The sequence below is a fragment of the Aphelocoma coerulescens genome, chromosome 6 (genome assembly GCF_041296385.1).
Source record: "Aphelocoma coerulescens isolate FSJ_1873_10779 chromosome 6, UR_Acoe_1.0, whole genome shotgun sequence".
NCBI lineage: Eukaryota > Metazoa > Chordata > Aves > Passeriformes > Corvidae > Aphelocoma > Aphelocoma coerulescens.
The window spans coordinates 18,399,939-18,421,733 of NC_091020.1; the positions used below are offsets into that span (position 1 = coordinate 18,399,939).

The 21,795-nt window shown below is 42.0% G+C and overlaps 1 protein-coding gene across 4 annotated transcripts in view; it reads right to left on the reverse strand.

The window, feature by feature from the left end:
• Positions 1-21,795, reverse strand: part of ANTXRL (ANTXR like) — a 58,213-nt gene that overhangs the window by 7,610 nt on the left and 28,808 nt on the right. For 2 of the 4 annotated variants that reach the window (XM_069019554.1, XM_069019553.1), the window contains 5 exons: positions 18,353-18,448; positions 17,581-17,619; positions 14,466-14,564; positions 13,272-13,439; positions 11,225-11,305 (listed from right to left, as the gene is read on the reverse strand). In XM_069019554.1, the coding sequence (XP_068875655.1) occupies positions 11,225-11,305; positions 13,272-13,439; positions 14,466-14,564; positions 17,581-17,619; positions 18,353-18,448 (483 nt within the window). Of the gene's footprint in view, positions 1-4,030; positions 4,174-11,224; positions 11,306-13,271; positions 13,440-14,465; positions 14,565-16,948; positions 17,321-17,580; positions 17,620-18,352; positions 18,449-21,795 lie in introns of those variants that run through there. The other 2 variants (XM_069019555.1, XM_069019556.1) reach the window with 2 other exon arrangements.

Below are 21,795 nucleotides of genomic sequence, written 5' to 3' on the forward strand. Positions count from 1 at the left end.
ATCTTCATCACAGTGCTCAGTACATCAGTCCCCAGTACTCATTTCCCCAAAATCTTTAGCTACTACTCAGCAAGTTTTCAACTGACAGAAATGACTGTTAAAGAATCCAGGCAATTCAAAGAGTGCCATGGGGAAGTCTCTTCACCCATGATACTAGGAGCACATCAGTAAAAAGAATTTTAAAAATCCAGGCCATCTGCCAGTAGCTGTCCCTTTTCTCTCTTCATTTTAATATATGCACTGGTGTTTAACAAAAATCAAATCCAGTTTTGTGTCTGTGCATGTCAGTATTTGTGTACACATAAGTATGCCAGTTTCTTATTTTTAGCTACATTAGTTGACCTAATAAAAGACATCCTTCCTGTAAAAAATTTTGCTTGATTTTCCATTTGCTCTTGGTTTGGCTTACAGAGTCCCAGTGCTGCAATTTGGATTTGCAGAGGTGGGTATCTGACTGAAAAAGGGTTAGTTTACTGAATTTTCTTGTCTTTGACCTTGTAAGAATAAGATTAAAATAAAATAATAAAAATAATAAAATAATAAAATAATAAAAATAATAATAAAAAATATAAATAAAATAAAATAAAATAAGTCCTTTAAAATTTAAGCATGGCCATTCAAAACTCTAGACCACCAAATTAAAAACAAAGTTCCTCCCAATAAGGAAGTATTAAATTATTATTTATTATTTTTACATAAAAGTGTTATTTAGGATGCTGAAATCCAAAATGAACATAATTTCCTTAGGCTCTCTCTCCAATTTTGTTTATGTATGTCACTGGGATGAATCTGCCAGCTTGCTATGGACCTGGGTCACCAGCATGTAGTTTCACTTCCTAAATATCGATCAACAGTTCAGCATAAAAATGTAAATCTCAAAAGAACAGATTCAGGCTTTTATGCTACTTACAAAACTGCAAGAGGGGGCATATACAAAAAGTTATAATCACTTTAGCTAAGTGAAGGCTTTGATCCACACACCCAGAAAACAATGGGATGTACACCTTTAAGATAAGTGACTTCTGGAAAAATTGAATCTTGGCAAAATTAGGGATTACCCTGTCCTCTAACAAAGAACAAGAGCATTCTAGCAGGAACACCTACACAGAGTATCCCAAACCAGCCAGTATGGGAAACTCATTTAGCAAATTTATTTATCAGAGGTAGCTTATGGATACAACACTTGTATCGTGAAAGAGATGAAGCAAGGTGGTACAGAGTTCCCAATACTTGAGTTCCCTGGGCGAGTGTCAGGATTAGCAGCTGGCTCCTCAGGAGCCAGGATCTACGTGCATCAGCCTTTGCCAAGAGCTTCCTCACACTGCACTGCTTCACGCTGACTGTGCGCTCAACATGTCACGGCTCATTAAAACCTTCATGGATTTCCTGGGAATTGCACTGATTACCCTGCAGCATACAGGCTAGAAATTAGTGAGCTGCTGAAACAGTTTGTCATGTAAAACCCAAGGCTGCCTGGTTTCCAGGCACATACAAGTAACTTTTACCAACTCCTGTTCTTACATCTGTGACTCAGATGTCATTTTTATGTTGAAAAATCAAGTATTGGAAGTGTCAGAGATTCCCGTATCACCAGTTTGGTGACTGATCATACTTTCAGGTCAATAAATATGTAATTCATAATTATTTTCTAATTATAGTATTTAATGATTAAATTACAATTATAAAAATTACTCATATGATGGTTATTTAATTAATCATTAACAATTATTTTACGAAATTGTAATTAATTTTTATATTTAACCATTTTAAGTTATTAGGGCTCAAATCAAAACATTAAATATCATCAGGTTAAAATATTTATTTGCATGATAACCTGACTCTCATACATATCTTCCAGTTTAATAAGTCCTCTCTTGTACAAAACAATTTTCTGGGAATCTATTTGGCAGCTCAGCACTGATGCTTATAATGATGGTAATCCAAAACTATGAAGAGATAAGAGAAAATGGGGTTGACTGAAGAGAGGAGGGTTTTAAAAGTAAGGTCCAGTAAAGTGGCAGTGTCCAACTATGAGAATGTAATGATTTCCTTTTCTGTTGCTTTTAAAAAGGAAAATAAGTTCAGCCCACTCTTTTCCCAGTGTATTATCTGGCCCCTTTATAAGCAAACTCCTATCACTTTTGCTCCCTCCCTTCTATGATGGAGTTATTGGACGGGAAAGAAATCACTGCACTGTGGGTTGTGAATCACTCACTGTAACAGTGAGGACCCTGTAATGCCCTTAGGTACATCACAAACTCCAATAGAAAATTACAAAATGATTAATGCAAATGCCCAAGGATGAACCTAGCACTAGCAGAAAACTGTTTACAGCACAGCATGAGCAAGGTGGTGCTACCAAGAGGTGTAACCTACTGGGCTCACTCAACATGCTGCTCATTGCAAAAGGAATTAGGCTGAGCTTTAAGATGTGGGAGGTAACCCAGCTTTAAACAGGATGCACGTCCTGACACAGGAAGGGGCAGAGATAGAAGCAGCTGAGGCACATGTGAATCCTTCACAAAGTCCACAAAAACCCTCTTATAAGTAAATCTATGCTTTTCTGTTTTTAGCAACCAAACGAAACCACCCACAAGCCCTGGCTCACTGGTACAGCACCATGGAGACAGCACAGGAAGTTAATGCCTGCCTCATGAACTCTGACTCCCAAGTATCAAACAATGAGATCTTGCACATGGACAGGGAGCTGAGCACATGCTGACAGTGACACACAGCTAAGCAACGTCTTGGGCTGATGACACAACCAGGATAAAACCTATTGTCTTGGCTGAGGCATGGCTGACATTGCTGCCAAAAAAGCTTAGGCAAGATGCCTGAGCCCCTCTCATAGAGGCAAAGTTGGACCATCCTTGTTTTGTAAATAAGCGGGGAGAAGAAATCCTTCAGAAGTCCAGTATGCCCTCAGATATCCTGGCTATGGGGGCCAAATAGCTGAGAAAATAGGATTTATGGAGTGGGGAAGGGATGAGAGAACATAGGAGCTCTTCTTTTGACACTAAATGTGTGATAATCCTATCCAGGGATCCCCCAGGGACCAAGGGAGGTAGGTTGCCAGGGCGAACTCACAAACAGACCCATGGCATGCACCGCACATAACAGCAGCAATAAAAGCCATCTTTCGGTTCACTTGCTGGCCAAAGGAAAAGTCAACAGCAACCAAAAGTCTTCATTTTTCAGGTAAAACAAGTATGTCAAAATAAATTTAAATCAGGCTTGAAATATGTGTTGTTAATTTCAAACCATCTTTGAGTTTCAGACAGAAAAGGTGTTTCAAAACAAAAATGGAAAACATTGAGACTTTTAAGGGTATATTTTCAACTTCAGCTAATTCTACTAACGTGAAAAAAACATTTACAGACCACCTAAAGGAACAATTTTTAATCAAAATAAAGATAGTAACAGGGAAAACAGTGTTCAATTCTACTGGGCAATCAAAGCAGGAACTGTTTTTTGCAGTAAGATTAATAGCTGCAGTATCCCAGGCTACTGTAGTTTCTTTTATCAGAATACTGAGATGAATACAATCAAGTACTGATAGTTTCCCCAGACACACATCTGCAGACACTATACCCCAGTTCACAGTCCCAGCTGTGCACAGCGCCACTTAAAGCAAGGGATGGGTCTTCTGGGAGCAGCCTGCTCAGTTAGGTCGAAGACCAGTGCAGGAATACACTGAAGAGAAGGGGGTTACTTCCAATTTACCACTGGAGAAAGTGGACAATAATGAGGAATCTGAGGGAGGAGTAGCTCAGCCAGGGAAATCACACTTTTAAACTAGGACCAGTGCCCTTCAGCAAAATAAACTTTGTGCTGAACACATCCCCACTGTCCAGCTCTCTCATGCCACTTTTTCAGCTTAGGCACACAAGGAAAGAGACATGGAGAACCCACCCAGTATTGAAGACAGGGCTATTCAAACAATATGCATCACACTCCAATTCAGCAGGGAACTGCATGCTGCTTCCAGCCCTGCCTCAGCAAGGAAGTGCAGCAATGGGCTACAGACACCTCCTCAAAGAATGGCCAGAGTCACAAGATATCTTGCAGGAATGCACAAAACATCACATGTCTTGGACCCTGTTGAGGCTGTGGCTGAAGTAATGCACAGTGCAGGTCCATAACAAAGCCTGTTGATTCTGAGCCCTAAAAAAGCTGAAGTGACAAAGGAAGCAGAACAGAGTAACACCGGGCATAATCAAAGTTAAGGTCTATCAGGTGCACTTTATATTCAGTACCAATCTCAAAGTGCCATCATGCCAGACCAAATCCCACCCAAACCTCAGAAAAATATCTTAACCTAAACCTGCACTCACAACATGTGATTTGCTGCCTTCTGACAGCTTTTATGGATGAGGGTCCCAGAGTGGAGGAAGCAAGGAGAGCCACCGTCAGGTCATGTCATCTACTCAAGGTTATGCAGGGGGAAAAAAAATGGTATTTACAAGTTCAGGACTCGTGACTCACATCCCTTGTTTTAACCACAGCACCACATATTTCCACACTTGAATGCTGACCAGACTAGAATGCGGTTCAAGGGAAAAAAAACAACAGTGGTTGGTTTGCAAAAGATTTTCCTCTTTACTTTCGTGTTTTCAGGGAAGAGGACATTGCATTTGTCCATCTCCTAGAATGGGGAGGGCTTTGGAGCATAGCAACAAAAGCAACAAACATCTGCTGGGTGCAGCAGCCTCAGCCTTGAGATATTGGTGGCTTGCTGGGAGCAGCAAATTATGCCACAAAGGACCATAACTGGTCTTGCTCAAACTGCAATTAAGTGTCATCATGCTTTCCTGGGTGAATTATTTGACGGTCTCTCAGGAGCAAGCTGGGATTATTGTGTGCACAGGGGAATAGCACAATGTTATTCACCTGACTAGGGTACAGAATAATGATGGAGACTCAGATTTCTGGTGGAAATGGTTATTATTTTTCGTTGCCTTAGCCAAAAATATAAGATCCTGGCCCATCCTGGCCCAGCACACAGACGGCTGCCTCTTTGTGCAGAGTCTGGAAACAGATACAATTATCCCCAATGCTTCTCTGGGTAACTGGCCCTTAAATGGCTCTGCTGCTACCTAGAGCTAGTGGATGGTAAATTCACAGTTCTCAGCTTCCCCTGTGCTTATCTCACATGGATTTTCTTCTCCCGGGATGGGACTCACACAGTTCATAATCAGTGCTGGCCTGTTGATAAAGCACAGAAAACCTCTCCTCCCCCAAAAGCTCCTATGTTAAATTGAATAGCAGATTGCCTTGGGACCTTATTCTGTCTAAGAATGAACACCCTAGAAAAGCAACTCAAGGACCAAAGCCCTAACATGGAACTCTCTCTGTCCCATTTCAGGTATGCTAGAGACTTAACGCTGTGCAAATGAATCCCTGCCATGCTTCCCCTATGCAGCTTGACCAGGCTATCAGATACCAGCTCTGCATCTTTTCCATGAGCACCCCATTGCCACCTCTCTCCTAGCAACTCTATTAATACACACCCTGGTGTCACCTCAGCAGTCAGTGGCCTGTCCTCCAGCAGTAGAAAAAATCCCAAGTACAACTCCTCTCATTTTTCAAAGGTTTGCTCAACTCAGAGTGTCTGGCCACTAGCATTGCAAGAAAGGAGATCACCTGCTGTGGCAGGCAATGTCCTCACCTCTTTAATTTTTCAGGAGCTTGTGAAGGTGATTGGCTCCAGAAAGCTTAAGCAAAGGGAGAAAAGCCCCAGGACCAGGCAGCAGCCGCTGATGACTACAGTCTGAGGGAGCTCAGTGCTGCTTTTCCAGCACCCCCTGTAGCTCTGCCCGTTGTTACACAGGCGATTACAACACATCTCCAAGCAAAAGGCAGGGAAGCCTATTAAAAGCCATTACTCGGTCTTGAAGAGAAGTAATTAGAATGAGCTCCACACAGCACCAGTATGTGGGCAGCCACCGTGGCGTGACAGGCGGGTGCTGCCATCACTGTGGGCTGCATTCAAACTGCTGACCACCTGTAAGTAGCAGCTAGAGAGTAATTACTAGTCATTAATAATCCATAAGCTTGGTGTCCCATAATTCATCTAAGGAGTCCCAAGTGCCTGGCAGAGCACTAAACCTCACAGCTGTAAGGAAGATAAATACTGTGGTCTCAGGATTATTTTGTTGTTAGGAAAACTAAGGCACATAGATGTCATGGTCAGTATTACAAGGAATCACTCAAAATTTGAGGGTAATCAGACCTTCCGAGCTTTAACAAACCCATCAGACTAAGAGTGATCACCCTGAAAGGGATGCACAGAATAAGGAACCCACATATTCCTCATTTCAAAGGCTGCTGTTTAAAATTCCAGCTGCTATGCCTTGTTCAAAGTCACACTGTAACTCAGGGGTGGGAACTTGAAAGGATCCAGAAGTTCTGTCTTCTAAAATGACCATCAGTTCATAGTTTGTGACATTTTTGGCTGCACAGCAGCATTTTAATCTCAGTTTTATGGAAAAGAAAAAGGCTCTCATATTTTTGTACAACAGCCTGCTTCCAGTCCCCTTCCCCAGGAAAGGGCTTTACCTGTACAAACTGCAGGGTAGTACTACTAAGGCATTGCTTTTCTCTAAGTAAAGTCCCATAGGTATACAAGGGGATGGTGACAGCAAAATCCAGTCTACACTCTCCCTCTCTGCTGCAGCTACAAAATTTTCAGTGACAGTAAGGAGAGATCACGTTTTAAGTCTTTCAAATAAATGATCAATTCTGCCTGAGAGGAAAAATGTTGGGTTTTTAGTCAAGGCTTTTGGTAAACTGAGCCTCTAAGAATTCCCTGCATCAATCAGTATGTGCTGAGAAGCAAAATGGAACAGAATTGCTGAAAGTAGCAACTAACAGACCAAAGCACCTCCCCTTTCTCTCTGCGCATGCTGGGGCTTTCAGCGTTGACCTGCTGCCACTGGTAACAGCCCACTTTTGAACTACGAGGCCAAGGGGAGGAGCTTGAAACTTACCTTTTGCAGAGACCACTGACAACCTGCCCTACCAGCTATTGTGGTTTGTTTGTATGAAATATTTCAAGATAGCCAGACACTAGTATTTCCCAAACTCCCACTTTTACATCAGCTGCTGCAAGCTCAGAAGGACACCAACACAGTGATGGGAAAGTCTTCAAGGAAATCTGAATATCTTGAGCAACACACAGCCCCATCAGGCCATATCGATACTCTGACATACTCCCTGAGGCCAGATGAGCAGTGTCCCCACCTCAGAGCTGTCAATCCATTTCTTGGGCCGAAAGAGTGACTGCTGGTCCTCTAAGACATAATTTCTGAGGAAGAAGGGAAGAATAACAGCCTAGCTCTAAGGGCTCCATCACTGCAGCAGTAGCACAAATGCCTGTGAAGGCTTCACCTTTGTATATTCCAGCAAGGCAGAAAGCCCAGCAATCCACCACAGAGCCACTAGGCCTTTTTCATCGCTTCACTCCTCTGCTGATGCTGTCGGAGAGCTCAGCAAAACTCCACGCCACAAATAACAGCCTAGCTGCTAATGATGGGGTAGAGCTAAGTGTGTTTATCCCTTGTTGCCCCATCCTGGTGCAACACAGAAATTCCTGCTAGAGGTGACCTGAGGAAGTCAAGTGAGCAAGATCCTGTGACCCAAACTCATAAATTTCAGTGGTGGTGCTATGATATGACCTCGAAAGGAAACCAAGAGGAGGAGCTGCCTGTAAGAGCCAAGCAAAACACTGTGGGCACACAAAGGAGCAGGAGCACCAGACCTTGTGCTTGGCTGGTTTTCTTTAAATAGGCAGTTCCAAAAAGCTCCTGTGATTTTTCACAAGGATTAATACGGTCCTATTAATACAGTTCTGCCTAATACTGATGAATCATCCATCCTGAGATCCTTTTCTTGATAAGTTCATGGAAGACATGAGCCAGGGCAGGGGAACTCTCAGAGCTTCAGCCAGCTCTGCAACAAGTCTATAACCCAGAGCATGATGCCACCAGCAGCTCAGGTCCTGCAGCATGAGAGGAACAGGGTAGGGAGGCTGAGGACCAACTCATTGCTCCCAAAGACAGGACTGCAGGGAACCAGTCTGTCTCATCAAGGGGAGGGGCATGCAAACAAGAACTAAAGAGAAAATGAGGAAGAAACCACAAAAGGACACAGGTAAGGAAAAGAGCAGGATGTGGAATGGCAACAGGACCATGATGAAGGAAGACAAATAGATGGATGGACAGCAGACCTGCTCACGCAGAGGAAAGGACAACAGAAATGCCTTGCAGCTGTCAGTCCCGTATTGCTGCACACAGGCTTCAGCCCGTATTTCTACTGCAAGGTTCTCACAAACACTCTGGAATGAGCCTCCCCACATGAAGAGTCAAAAATATACAAACAGTGACTTTTTTTAACTTCACTTCATGATGGGAATGGGTAAGAAGTCATGATTTATAAATCTGGGATAGCAATGCTGCCTTTGCTGTATGGTTTGCAGATCCAAAGAGAAGAGGCCTGCGTTGTGGGGGAAGATGCTGAACAACTGACAAAAAGTGTAACAGGCTTTTGCTTCTCTGTGACAAAGCCAGATACATTGGTGAATATACCAAAACCAACAAAACTATCAGAAGGTTTTTCTACAAGTATTCTTCAGGTTTCTGAGGGAGAGAAAAGCTCCCAAATCACTGTATTAATTTTCAAATGATGAAAAAGTTACAGTTTTCAAAAGAGTTTCTAAAGATCATTTTAATGTAAAAAAAAAAAAAAAGAAAAAGAAATACATATATTAAAAAAATCCATTTTCATCTTCCCCCTGTACCTAAATCCTTATAAAAAATATTTTTCTCCATGTCCTGTGGATGTTCTCTTCTCCCTAATGAGTATTTTCATTATGCAGAAAAAAGTGGCTTGCTATAATTTCATCCAATGGCTGCAAAAAGGAACATATGCCCAACCAAATCAGTAAAAATGGAAAATGAAAACTTATTTTAGAATGGAGGTAAACTTGAAACAGAAATTCAGAAAATGTAACTTCAGTGAATCTTGTTCCAGTGGGAAACAACCTATATCTCTTGTAATTCCTGGAAGTATAAAGGAAGTAATTTGATTCTGGGAACTTCAAATTTAGGAATTTTCCAAGTTATGAATCCAAATGTCACTCCCAAAACAGTGTTCCTTTTGCTTTCTAAGCTCTAAGTTTTCCTGGACAATCAAGACAGCTATGAAATGACTTTAAAATAAAACAAAAAAGGCGCACTTAGACCTCACCAAGAACCCTTTCCCCTGCTCCTCCACCCAATCCTTCAAAACCACACAAACCAAAGCAACCTCTCACTCCAAGATCACCACACACTCCCTGACCTCTGGATGGCACAGTCTGGAAGAACACCATGCACCAAGGCTTGTGAGGCTGAACATTCATGTCTCCCCAAGCCCAAGCTAAATCCTCTGACCGCTGCCAGCACAGCTGGACAAGGAGTGACCTTGTCCTGTCTGGGCTGAGGCAAGCAGAGAGCTGTGGCCTTGCTCCTGGGGCTGCCAGAGCTCCAAGCTCTCCGTGCTGCTGGTCACTCCCAGCACTGACCTGATCTCCCAGTTCTTCAGCCACAAAGATGAGTGTGCACACGTGTCTACGCTCACATTTACTTACATGCACATACAGGTGTATTTATACACATCCCCCAACAAAAACCTAACTTAGAAGGAGTCAATTAGCTACTGAGGGAGTGCTACTAGAGAAGTTACCCAAAGAATAAATAATAAACTTGCTCCTCTCTGTGCTAGTTTTCTCCATGAAATACAGGCCTGTGATGTCATCTTTTTTTTTAACAGCAGAAAGTTGTCTAGTTATATTCTTGTTTCACTTTCAATACTCTTCAGCCTCAGTTAATTTCGCAGGCCAGGGAACACAGACGATTCTATGATTCCACTGGATCTGGTTCAATAGGATTCTTTCCACCCTATTTCCCAGATGTACATTTGATTTTTCTTATGTTATCCCCAATACAATAATCCTTCAGCTTGCTGTTTTACATTGCCTCTTTTCAGCCCCTTTTTCTCCCCACAGCAGAGCTGGAAGGTGAGGAACTGAGGATCCCTGTTCTCAGCCAGCCTCCTGTCTGTTTCTTGACCATGCTGGCTAACAGAAGCTCTGTTGTGCTCTGCACCAATAGAAATGACCCAGCCAAGGGAGTGAAAGGCAGAGGATAGATTCATATTATACAATGTTAGTGCTATCAAAATACAGCTGGACCTAAAGAGCCTATTCAGAAGCTCTAGATCGTGCTTAAAAAGTAAATAAGGTGTCTCATGCACAGCTGCCTTAAAAATGCAGCTTAGTAAAACATTTAAGACCATTTCACAAAGTAGTATAAAAAGCTGGGTTTGTTCTCTTAGTTTCCTTATGTGCCAAAAGGAAAATGGAAGAGATTAAACTTTAAATACTGATGCAGTATGTTTGGTTAATGACTAGACAAATGACATAACAATATTTCACCAAAAGCAAGAGACATGCAACTTACTGCCCTAGCTGATGCAAATTAGAGCTACTTTGAAAGTCTGTCATTGGGTGTGAAAGCTACCCAGGCAAACAAGCCTGGGCATCGGCACCAGTTCTATCCCAAAAAAGCACTTTATGGACCCTATTGCTGTAACTCTATAATACCTGAGAGCCAAGGTGATTAAATGTATGGACTCTGCCCACAGGGGAGAGAAAGATGCTGTTGTGTCTGCTTAGTCCTCATGTTACAAAGAACCATTGCAGAAAGCAAAACCTTGATGGCGAAACAGCTCAAAGCAGCAGCACTCAATTCTTAGGGAGTTGTCCCCTCAGAATAACAAAATAGGGACAATCATAACAGTGCCAGGCTCACACGGGGAAACTGAGAGCTCTGAACTAAGCTATTGCCAGTGACCCAGGGACAGTACACAGACATCTTTGTGGCTCTGAAAAGCACAAACTCTCTGCTTCCTCCCAGGAGGAATCTACTCCTGACCTACTTTTGGCCAACAGACTTCATCAAGGCAGGAGATACTCCCTGCCTATGTATAGGAGATGACTGAGAAATGCGTCTGCACAGAATTCAACACCAACTTGTTTTCCATAAACCTTGCTATAATTTGTGTTTTCATCATCTGTACCACTCATGATTTCTCAATAATCATTGAAATCCATTATTAAATCCAAGAAACATTAAAAATTTTTAGCTTTTAGCTTTCAAATACTAGTGCATTTGAGACACCTCACCTTATCCCCTGGCTGTGGTCTCATAAGGGAGACTTGGTCATAGCCTCGTCGAACCAAAGCCCACAGTGCATCAAGTTTACCCTGCAATTAAAAAGAAAAGACAATATATGAGCAAGAAGTGTGGTGAAAATAGCATGAGATTAAACTGCAGGTGGGTTCGTACAGCTTTTCTGTATTAAGCTGTCTGCACACACACTGGTCCTGTACCCTTGCCCTCTGTCACTGTTTATCTGGACAACCAGAAGAACCCCAGTGGGGTAACAAATGCTCAACATGCAGTGAGCCAAATACCCAATGTGCAGTGAGGATGAGAGTAGTTTAATGTGAACAAATCCCTTAAGAGGCACAATAAGACAGGTGTCACTTGTTACAAAAGGCAGAACAAAAGTACAGTACAGATGGGAAGAGAACTGAAGCATGGATAAACAACTACAAGAATACCTACAAGGCAGGCTATAAAAATTCACAGATGCTTTCCAGACAAATTCAAGCACTATTTAATTGATCTGTGAGTAAGGAGGGGTGGGGGGAGGACTCATTCCACAAAGCACTGTTTTGGGACGTGGCCACAGATTCCTGGGATGAGCATGAGCATGGTATGCTGCAGCCTTGACTGTGCCAGCCCTCCACCTTCCTTCTCTGTAAGCAGAGATAACAGTTCTTCCCTTCCTTTAGGGTTGTGTGAGGATACATACATTAAAAGACATTGAAACACCAGATATTATAATGACAGGGGAGAATTGGGGATGAAAATATAGAGAGACTGTGTGACTTGCCCAAAAATCAAACACTACTGTCTTGTGGCTGAACTAGGGAGAAACAGAGCTGGATCCCAACCCAAGCCCTTAGCCACAATGCAGTCAAAGCAAGGACTGTGCACTTTATCTGATCCTCTTCTAGACTGCCTTGAGATGGCACAAAACAGCATCTGCCCTCCCTAAGGTTCAAGAGATCTGCTGTTGCAACCCAAGCAAGAGTACCCAAAAAGACAGTATGAGCTGATGTGAGAAATGAGACAACTCTCAGTTAAAAACTAAAACAATTTATTAAAAACGGAAAAGTGAAAAAAAATTAAAAATTTGGGATCCTATGGCTCGGTAGATGGTATGCCCCAGGAGTGCAGGGATTCTTGATCTTCTGGCTGAAACAGCACTGGACCTCAGGTAGAGAAAAAGGGCTTGCAGTGCTAGGCTGGCCTTTGGCTGGCCCAAAAGCCAAAAAAAATTACTAAAAGTTCCTTGATAGGAATACGCCTTCCCAGCACTGAACTCCACCGCAGCAAGGCTGGAGAGTAAGGGGGCATCTGTTGCTCGTGCTCCCTGTTTTATAGTGCCTTTGCTCCACCCACAGCCCGCCCACAGCCCGCCCCTTCGGTTTAAGGTGATTGGTGTTTTCCCTTTGACAGATTATCTCTGTCCACCAATGGCTCATCCTTGTCAGAGGGGTGGTATTAGTTGAGATAAGGGTCATTAAAATTCAGGTTGCCATGGTGCTTACAGGGTAATGGCTATGGGGGCTGGGCTGTTTGTTGGAACTGGGGTTTTGAAATCTGCCTTGGAACCAAAGTACAAGTAAAAACATAAAAAAATACATCCAACACATCTTAAAACACTTGTAAAAGTATACCGTAAACACAGGAAAGATAACTCTTATGGTGTACAAGTGATCAATGGGACTTAACTTTTGGTACCTGGGCTGATGGGTTAATTTTAACATTCAATTTAAAAATATTTAACTCAAAATTAATTAATTAAAGCACTTAATATGCAAAGACCAAGCACAAATAGGGATTTCATGTATGACACTGAGGAAAGGAAGATCTCTGCTCATACCCTCTACTCTTCTCAAAAAAGTACGGCAACACAGTGCCAAGTGAAATGCGTGTTCCAAAACCAGGCAAAGGTGAGGATTAATGGCCACTTTTCTAAATAGGCTCTGCTGAAAGAAAGGCTGTGCTAAGGAAGTGGAATCTTACATGAAGATCTTACATGGGAAGTATCTTACATGACATGAGAGACTTGGTGAAAGGGAGGCTCAGACACATTACCTTGATTGGAGTGTACCATTTTCGCTGGGAAGGTGGTTTTCTCACATGGGGCTTCTTCGGCTTGGGTTCCCACGGCTCATACTCCTGTTCTGGCAACTTAATAATAGCATTTTTGGGTTTTTCCAATTTTGCTCCTTCCTCTGTTGACCCCTTGTCTCCCCATCGCACCTGATGTCAGGAGAGCACACTGTAAGATGACACTTCAGCAGTCCCCACCAGCAGGTGGTTTCCTAGGTATTGATCTAGTTCCTATCAGATGACCAAGTGCTACCAGGAATAAAGTCAAATTTATGAAAGCACCGAACTCCCACCATAATCAGAAATACACATTTAAGAATAAAATAGTCTCACTCAAAAACTGCTGGAACTACTAGCCTTTGCACATTCCAGTCATCTAAGAAGTGGGAATTCACAGCATCTGGGGCAGATGAGAATCATTAAGGTTGTTAGGACCTCTAAGATGATTGAGTTAACCCACAGCACCACTAAACTGTATCTCAAGTGCCACATCCACATACCTTTTCAACGCTTCCAGGGACGGTGATTCCATCACTTCCCTGGACAGCCTTTGCAACTCCTAACCACCCTTTCAGTGAAGAAATTTTTCCCAGTATCTAATATCCTAATATCTGATTTTGTCGTCAGACTTAGCTCAAGCAGAAAAGTGACTCTGCATTCAAGAGCAATAGATGATCCATGGTATCACTGTCAGCATACATTCTCAGCATCAAGGATAAAATTCTTCCTAGGAAAATGGTTAAGAATATTAAGATGCAATACTTCATCTGCAGTCTTGCAGAAACTTGCTGAGAAGCCTTCTCTTACATAGAAACCAGGCACTGCATAGACAGCACCCTCAAATATAAAGCCAGTGTAGCTTTCCCTGAATTTCCTCTGACAAGAGAACTGGATGCAACTGCACCAAAGGGTTTGATTCACTAAGTTAAAACTTCTTTTGGTGCTTATCTCATTTCTTAACCTGCAAATTTTCTCTGACTCATAATGATAGATTGATTTAATTATTCATGCAAATAGCAGTTTGATGTCTGTTACTTGGACAGCAGGTGCAACTTAGGTGGACAGGCCCTGGTTAAATCCCAGTCTCCAGTCCTCTTCAAAAATCACATAAAAACATAGTGGTACAATTTTAATTAAATGTGCTGGGGTTTATAATACTAACAATAAGCCAAATACCTCCATCCTCTTAATCCCACCAACACCTCGACCTCCATAGTAAGATGCATCCACAGTTGGCCACTTCTTCTTTGGCAATCCATCTTCATCATCTGAGTCCTGTGGGAAAGACAGGGAGCTATTACTGCTGTTCTCACATAAAAAGCATAAACTGTGGGAAACAGCTGAACATCCTATGGTCCAATCCTTGGATATCTGGCTTTGCGTATTATGCTTATTTGCTGACAAAAAATCAAAAAAGTCTCTTGTCTCTGCAGCTGCAATTTTAACTGGGGAAGCCAGAGAAGATTGCCTATTCCTCTCTCCAGGCTGCTTTTGTTCAGTCAAATATGCACTGAGCTCCAAAATCCTTACTGATCTGTAAGGAAAGGCAAAGTGCAGATGAATTGTACACTATACTGGCTTGCCACTGTGCTATGCAGAAAATGTAGTGATGAGTTAGCCCAAAGAAATAATTCATTAATTGCACTTTTAGAACTTAATGTCATCAACAGAGGAAAAAAAAGCAACCACTGTTGAGTTTTCTAACGTGCATCAGACCTTTTTGTCATGGCAGCTCTAACCAGTTATTCTACATTATTTGATGCTTTGTGGAGTCTGGCTCAGGCTGTACAATTTGGAATACAGTTCAGACAGAAGCATCTAACAATTGTCAGGGAGATCAGAACCAGAGCAATTATAAAGACTGAAGATTATTTTTCTGGAACATGTGAGTGCCTGAATCAGGAATTAACTTTAGGTTCATTCTTCTGTTCTTGCTTAACTAAAAGCTGGCAAATAGTTCTGGTTTAGCAAGACCTCTCCACATCTCGAGCCAAGAGAAGTAACTGGGATTTCTCAGACTCCGTATTATTACACTAAGTTGAGGCACCTGAAAGTCACAGCCTGACACCCTCCAAGTACACACACAGCTGAGCAAAGGGCACAGCAAGCCTCCTACAGTATTTTCTTCATTCCTCAGATAACTGTACCTCATGCTGATATGCAGGTGTACATGCCACTCTTGGACTGGCCATCCACAGGGCTCTCTGCTACTTCTCATCAGCACAGGTATGTTTCTAGAAACATTACCTCAACTTACTTTTTAATTAAAAAAACAAGTGAAATCCTAATACTATAGAGAGACATAAATTACTGTTACATGACTAGATGGCATTTTCTCAAAATTGCCCTACATGTTTCTGTTGGAAGGTAAAAGGAATTAAGAGCCCAAAAGACAATAATAGCTTTTTAAAACCATACTTTAATTTTTGTTTGTTTGTATTTACCTCTTAGGTTATGCCTTGGAGAAAGGTATTTCCATAACTTATTCAGTGACATGTGGTCTCTCAGCTACGGTTCAATGAGTCAGTTCCTCCAACAAATTCTTTAGTATGGCCAGGCAAGACTGGAGTTGAAATTTGCATTAAGTAGTAAGCGGAGTTTGGGTTTGGGTTTTTTATTGCTGTGGTTTGACTTTGTTTTACCTTTTTTTTTTGTTCCTGTCCTGTTATTTTGTTTTTATCCTAAATTGGGGAAATCAACACACAATGAAGGTGTTGTGGTTTGGTGTTGGCTTTGTGCTGTTTCAGTTAGCTTTTTTTTGAGAGTACAAGTACACAAATTTTATCCCATTTCATGCCACATCTAAACCAGTACCCAGTGAAATACAGCAGCATTTAAAACTCATTTATATTTGGTTTCACTGTGAACCTGAGTATTATATGAGATCCTCTGTCTCTTCCACAATGTAACGCAGATTTCGAGTGTTCCTGTCTAACAGCTGTTATTGCTGGCAAGCCTGACTCCAACAGGACAGAGTCAATAGTAACAGCTGATACTTTTCCAGCTGATAAAGGATTTTTACCAAATGTCCCCTAGACTGAACATAAAGCAAAGCAACATTAGCAGCTACCACATGGAAATCTAATGCTCATGCTTTGGAGCAACATTTACACACCTATATTCAGTTTAATAGTAGCAATATCACACTGTGTCAGCTAAAGGGCAGGTCACCATACCTAGGGAGCCAAGAACTAAATATAATGAAATCCATTACACAGTTACAATTATTACAATGCACAATTAGGACAATCCATACTGGATAAAGACAAGGCCAAGAAAAGGGAATGGATAACATCTGTGTTCTGTGTTATTCCTGGAGGCTTAGATCAGTTCATTCTCTTTGATTGCATTTAAAATTGCAAAGCACCTGCAACTTCTGCAGGGGTGTGATGCTCTCTGAAACATCCTTCAAATGCAGCATGGCTGCAACTGCAGGCTTTGTGATAGCACTAATCACACAAACCCCAGCATGAATTCTGGTGTGCATTCTGAAGTTAAATTGTCACAGCACTGCTGTTCAGGACAAGTAACAGGATCACATACACACTAACGGTGGCCCCTAGCAACCTCAAAACAGTAAACTATAAGCTTCTCTTGTTAGGCAAGTATTTTTCATCATTTAACTGTCTGCCTAGGAGAGAAATTAAGGCCGGCATAAGTTGTCTCTGGAGGTGCTTTTATTTATTACTATTATTTTCGAGAAATTAGTACGGTGAAATGCTGAGGTCAGGGTCAGTGAGCTACTGTCCCCAAAAGAGCTAAATACAACCCTGTCTCCAACAGCTCAAAATGGAGAAAGGCTAAATGTCCTTCCAAAGGTCACTCTGCAGAAGAGCCACAGCCAGGGCAGGCTTTTGTCTCCTCTCCTGCAGCAAAGCCACAAGAATGTGGCCTTTGCTGTCCTTTTTTCCAGCTGCCAGACTGTTCCTTACTGCCAATCTGTGCTAAACTCCTGCTGAGAACAATGGCAGCTTCACTGGAGGAGGGACAGCTGTCAGCACAGCTTGAGAAGCAAAAATTTGCTTACACACCTGTTTGATGCAGAGCAGAAAGAAGAAAATACCTTAGGAACTGTTGGTCTGTGGATTTTTGAGTTATGCAACTGTTGTTACCCTGGATGGAAGCAGTACATAAAGAGGCCAGAAGTCAGAAATAACTGTCCTGACCCAGAGGGCTTCCTCTCACAGCCTTCAAGGTGTCATTAAGACACCTACAGGGCTGACATTCCTGGGCAGCACAGCACACTACAGTGGCTGCAGACAGTGCCACAGCTCAAAAATAACACACTTACAGGCTCTGGAGGCGGTGGTGGAGGCGGCTCCTTGATCACCTGGAATAAACAAACAATGGAGAAATCTGAGACAATGGTAGGGTTCATCCATCTCAATACTGTGTCCTCTCTGCTTTCTTGCCCATATCACAAATGAGTCACCCTGCTTCATTCCCCCACATTCAATCCTCTCATCAGCCCCACTGCTTTTCAGCAGGCATAAAATAACCCAGATGAGATGCTAAATCCTTTGCATTGAACTGTTTGATTCGTCAGGGAGTGCTCTAGAGTAAGCAACCCTGGTAGTTCTGCCTGAAAAATACCATATAACTACCAAGTTAATGCAAAGATATTTGCTCAGAATCTGCAGCTCCTCTGAATAAATTAAAGAAATCCCAACCAACAAAATGCAAAGAAAACCCCTAACTCTTGTCTTTAAAGAGGACTGTAACAGCTTATGCACACATTAGTAAATCAATTCCATTACACGTTTATACAGCAGGTTTCAAAGCTGGTCTAAAGGAGGTCTTGATACCGACAGAAACTTGAGTCACATCCATGAGCTTATTTAAAATTCTCATTCAATGTAAAAATCACATAGGCATTGAAACAGTCAAAAACTCAGACTAGAGTAACTTCAACAAGCACTTTAAGCAAATTGTTGCATAAGGGCTTTATTAATATGGCAGCATTTTTCTTAAGTAAGGTTAACCACCCACTCCAACACTTTAACTCTGTGCTTTGGCAGAGAATAGATGAAACCAAGTCAATAGAATGAAAAAACTATACTTACCACTGTGCAGCAAAGGGGCCAAAACCACCACAGAAGAGCCAGAGCCAGCAGCAGAAAGAGAATCAGAAGAGCAATGAAAAGGATGGTCCCAGTCAGCTGCAAGCAAGATGATAATTTCTCAGTTACCTTTGTATGTCTCAAAGAAGGCAGGAGTCCTAAAGTTACACATTTAGAGTCAGCTTTCCCTCACTATGAGGTCTTGGGTAGATTGTGCAGTCAGTCACTATTATCATTAGGATCACATCAGTATCTGAAGTCACAAAACCAGGGAAGCATTTCCTCTTTGCAGTGCGTATAATTTATGTATGAATTTATGGTATGTTTATTGCCCACTAGATTCAAGAAGGTTAAACTTGTATACAACCCATTCTGTGCTGGTAAGTCCCTTAGGACTGTCTGAATGGCATTGCAAAGTACATAACCACAGACTCCCAGGTGTACAGAAAAACCCTTCATTCCTAGAGATGCAGAATATGCAAATGCTGATATTTAAAGAATGGGAATATTGGAGCTCAGACATTATGGGTAACTGTTCACATGTCATTCTCAGAGCACAACTTGCTCAGTGCATCAGCTCCCAAGCCTGCCTGTGTTGCCTCTTGACTCAAACTGCTCACACAACTTTTGCCTGAGTGATTATGCAAACCAGTCAATACTGCTGTTTGTCCTTGTTATGCTTCTTAGGGCTGTTTTACCTATTTTTAATGAGATACTGTAATCACTATCTTAAACATTTCTGATTCTTCTATCCACTGATCTCTCTGCAACTCTGGGGATGCAGAGCTAAGGGTCTATACCTTCAAAATCAAAATTAAATTTTATTTAAAATTACTAGGAAAAAAAAATCAAGTGTTAACACTTGAAATTAGCTTTTCAGAGCAACTAGGCAATCAAAGAGAATCACAGCTCTGATTTTTCTGTGTAATCTTGATGGATCCTTTGCACTTGCAGCATTTCATGTTAGTGCATTCAGAAGAGATATTAATTCCCTATTGCTCTGATGACTACAGGAATCGGGTTTTCATATGCTGCTTGATTCCTGCAGGACATACAGAGCACGTGGCTTTTGGAAAGTAAACATTTGTTTCACATGGGCAGTGGCATGCTGAGACATGTCCTATCCTTGGACTGTACTGGGTTCTGGAAGGATATTAACATTAGCACTGGTGTTTCAGCTATTTTTTTAATATATATATATATACTGGGAAAAGAAACCTCTTCAATGGTAGATTATCAAAATTTGAGAAGAGGTTCAATTTGCCAGCAACAGGGGTATCAGGGGATAGGCAAAACTGAGCAGCAAACTAGAGGAAAGCCTGGGGCTAGGAAGATGAGAAAAGAGCTTGAAGAAAGGTCTGTCAGTCAGGCTGAGGAAAGAGTTGTCTAGAGAGGAAGCTGTAAGAGATTTTCAAAGGATAGGTGGGAGGATAAAGGGAAAGAAACCAAATTCCAAAAGTGATTTCTGTATGATAAAGTCCATGAGATTCACCTTATTAAATCTGGAACTACTTGCTGAATTTCCATGACACCAGAAACTGATGCTTAGCCTCTTCTTACAACAGGGATTCCCTTCACTGTTCTATGTGCATTTGTTTTCCCCCCTCAGACAATGTAAAGGCTGAGGGTGGAAAGTACCAGCTGGTAAGAGCTTTGCAAAGTCTGAGTGAGATCCCAAATGACCAACTTAGGTGGTACCTAGTTTTCTCAGGCCAGTTCCTAGAGCTGTCAGCACTGACATGTTCAATATGGGACTAACACAAACAGAGCTCATATTCCATGCTATTAGGAAGGTAACCCAGTAATCCCATATCTGTGTCACAGCATCCCCATCCCCGCACTGCTCTGTGGCTTTTTGTCATAGATGCAACAAACTGACCTGTTTTAGGATATGCTATTTAGCTCATGTTCATTTGGCCAGGGAGCAGCTGGACTGCTCCAACATGTGCCAGACTCCCTGCTCAAAATAAGTCCTGTTAGAGGACACAGTACCCAGCTGCAGTTCAGTGCTAAGCCCCCCTCTCTGGTCCTCCCATGGCCCCATGTACAACTAATGCATCTGGAAAGCAGATACTTGAAGAGAAATGAATTCCCAGTGAAGTCAGTTTGCTGAGAAAGGGCTGAGTAAAAATCAAGCATACCTTTAAGAAGTATTGCTGCACTCCTTAAAAACAAATCCAAGCACAGTATGGCAATGCAGTACCACTACTTCTATTACTCCAAACACACATTACCACCTTGTTTCGTAGTCTTTGTTCCCAGGCATCGCTTTTCCCGTGCTGACTGCACATACAAATTGCTGAGACGTCTGCCAGCCTTAGCTCAGGGGCTACTGGCAGCAAGAAACTAAAGAGTCTTCTTTTAATGATTTTAATGATACAAAGCACCATAGTGAAGCTGGACTTTGAGAAGAAAATAGCAGACTTCATGCAGCTGAACAGAAATAAGCACAGGGATCACACAGAGGCTTTTGGATTATAGTGAAGATACTTACTGTACAGAAAGGACAGAAGGACCAGCTGGGGAGGAGAGCTGAGCAGGCCAGCTGACTGCCACCCACAGAAAAGGAAATAGGAGAGGAAAGGAAATGGAGGGAGTCTCTAAAACGAGAAGAGTGAAATGCATGAAATTAAGACAAAGTTGGAAACTGAACTGCCAACCTCTCTGCTTATGAAACGCAACAGGAGCAAGACAGTGTTTTTGTATCAGCTGCAAATCAGGCTTCCTGCCTCCTTCACATTCAATCTGCAAGAGGCTGGTCAAAAACTGTCAGATTGACATGACTGGAGATTGGATTCCTCTTTTTTATCCTAAGGCTACCAAAAGGAAAAGCTTCCTTCATCCATGCTCTGGCCTTTAGGAACCCAGGGCTGAGACTTCAGTCTTCATCAGAAATAGATTACATATGGGTAACTAAATGCACCAGTTAACACTTGTGTTTCGCTGCAGACTTGAAAGGTTTTATTGTACCTGAGGTAAAAGAGTGGAGTAAAATGTGAAAATATCAGTCCTCAGTATGGAAAATTTGGAAGAAAGTTTTGGCAAAATAGAAATAGTCCCATAAAGAAGCAAACACATCTCTGCTTAATTGAGTCCCTGTAACCCAGACTGTTCCAGCATTCTGGTGTGATATTTCCCACCTTCATTGCTGAAAACATCAGAAAATTAGATTCACAAGTTCCAGTCACCTCTATCTGCATTCCTGCCCTTCTGTTCTCCAGCTGTCAAAATGGCCAACAATGATTACAAACCAATATGACAGCATTTGGCATAGGCTATAAAAGTCCTTTTGACACTAATAACAATAAAGCTCAAGTTTGATGCAAACTGCTATCAGGTACTTCAGCCAACTTGGTTTAGACCACAAGCACAAGGTCACATATTTAATTACTGTACTTGCTTGCACCAGCTACAGGCACTGCCTATTTCTACACCACAGCAAGGAG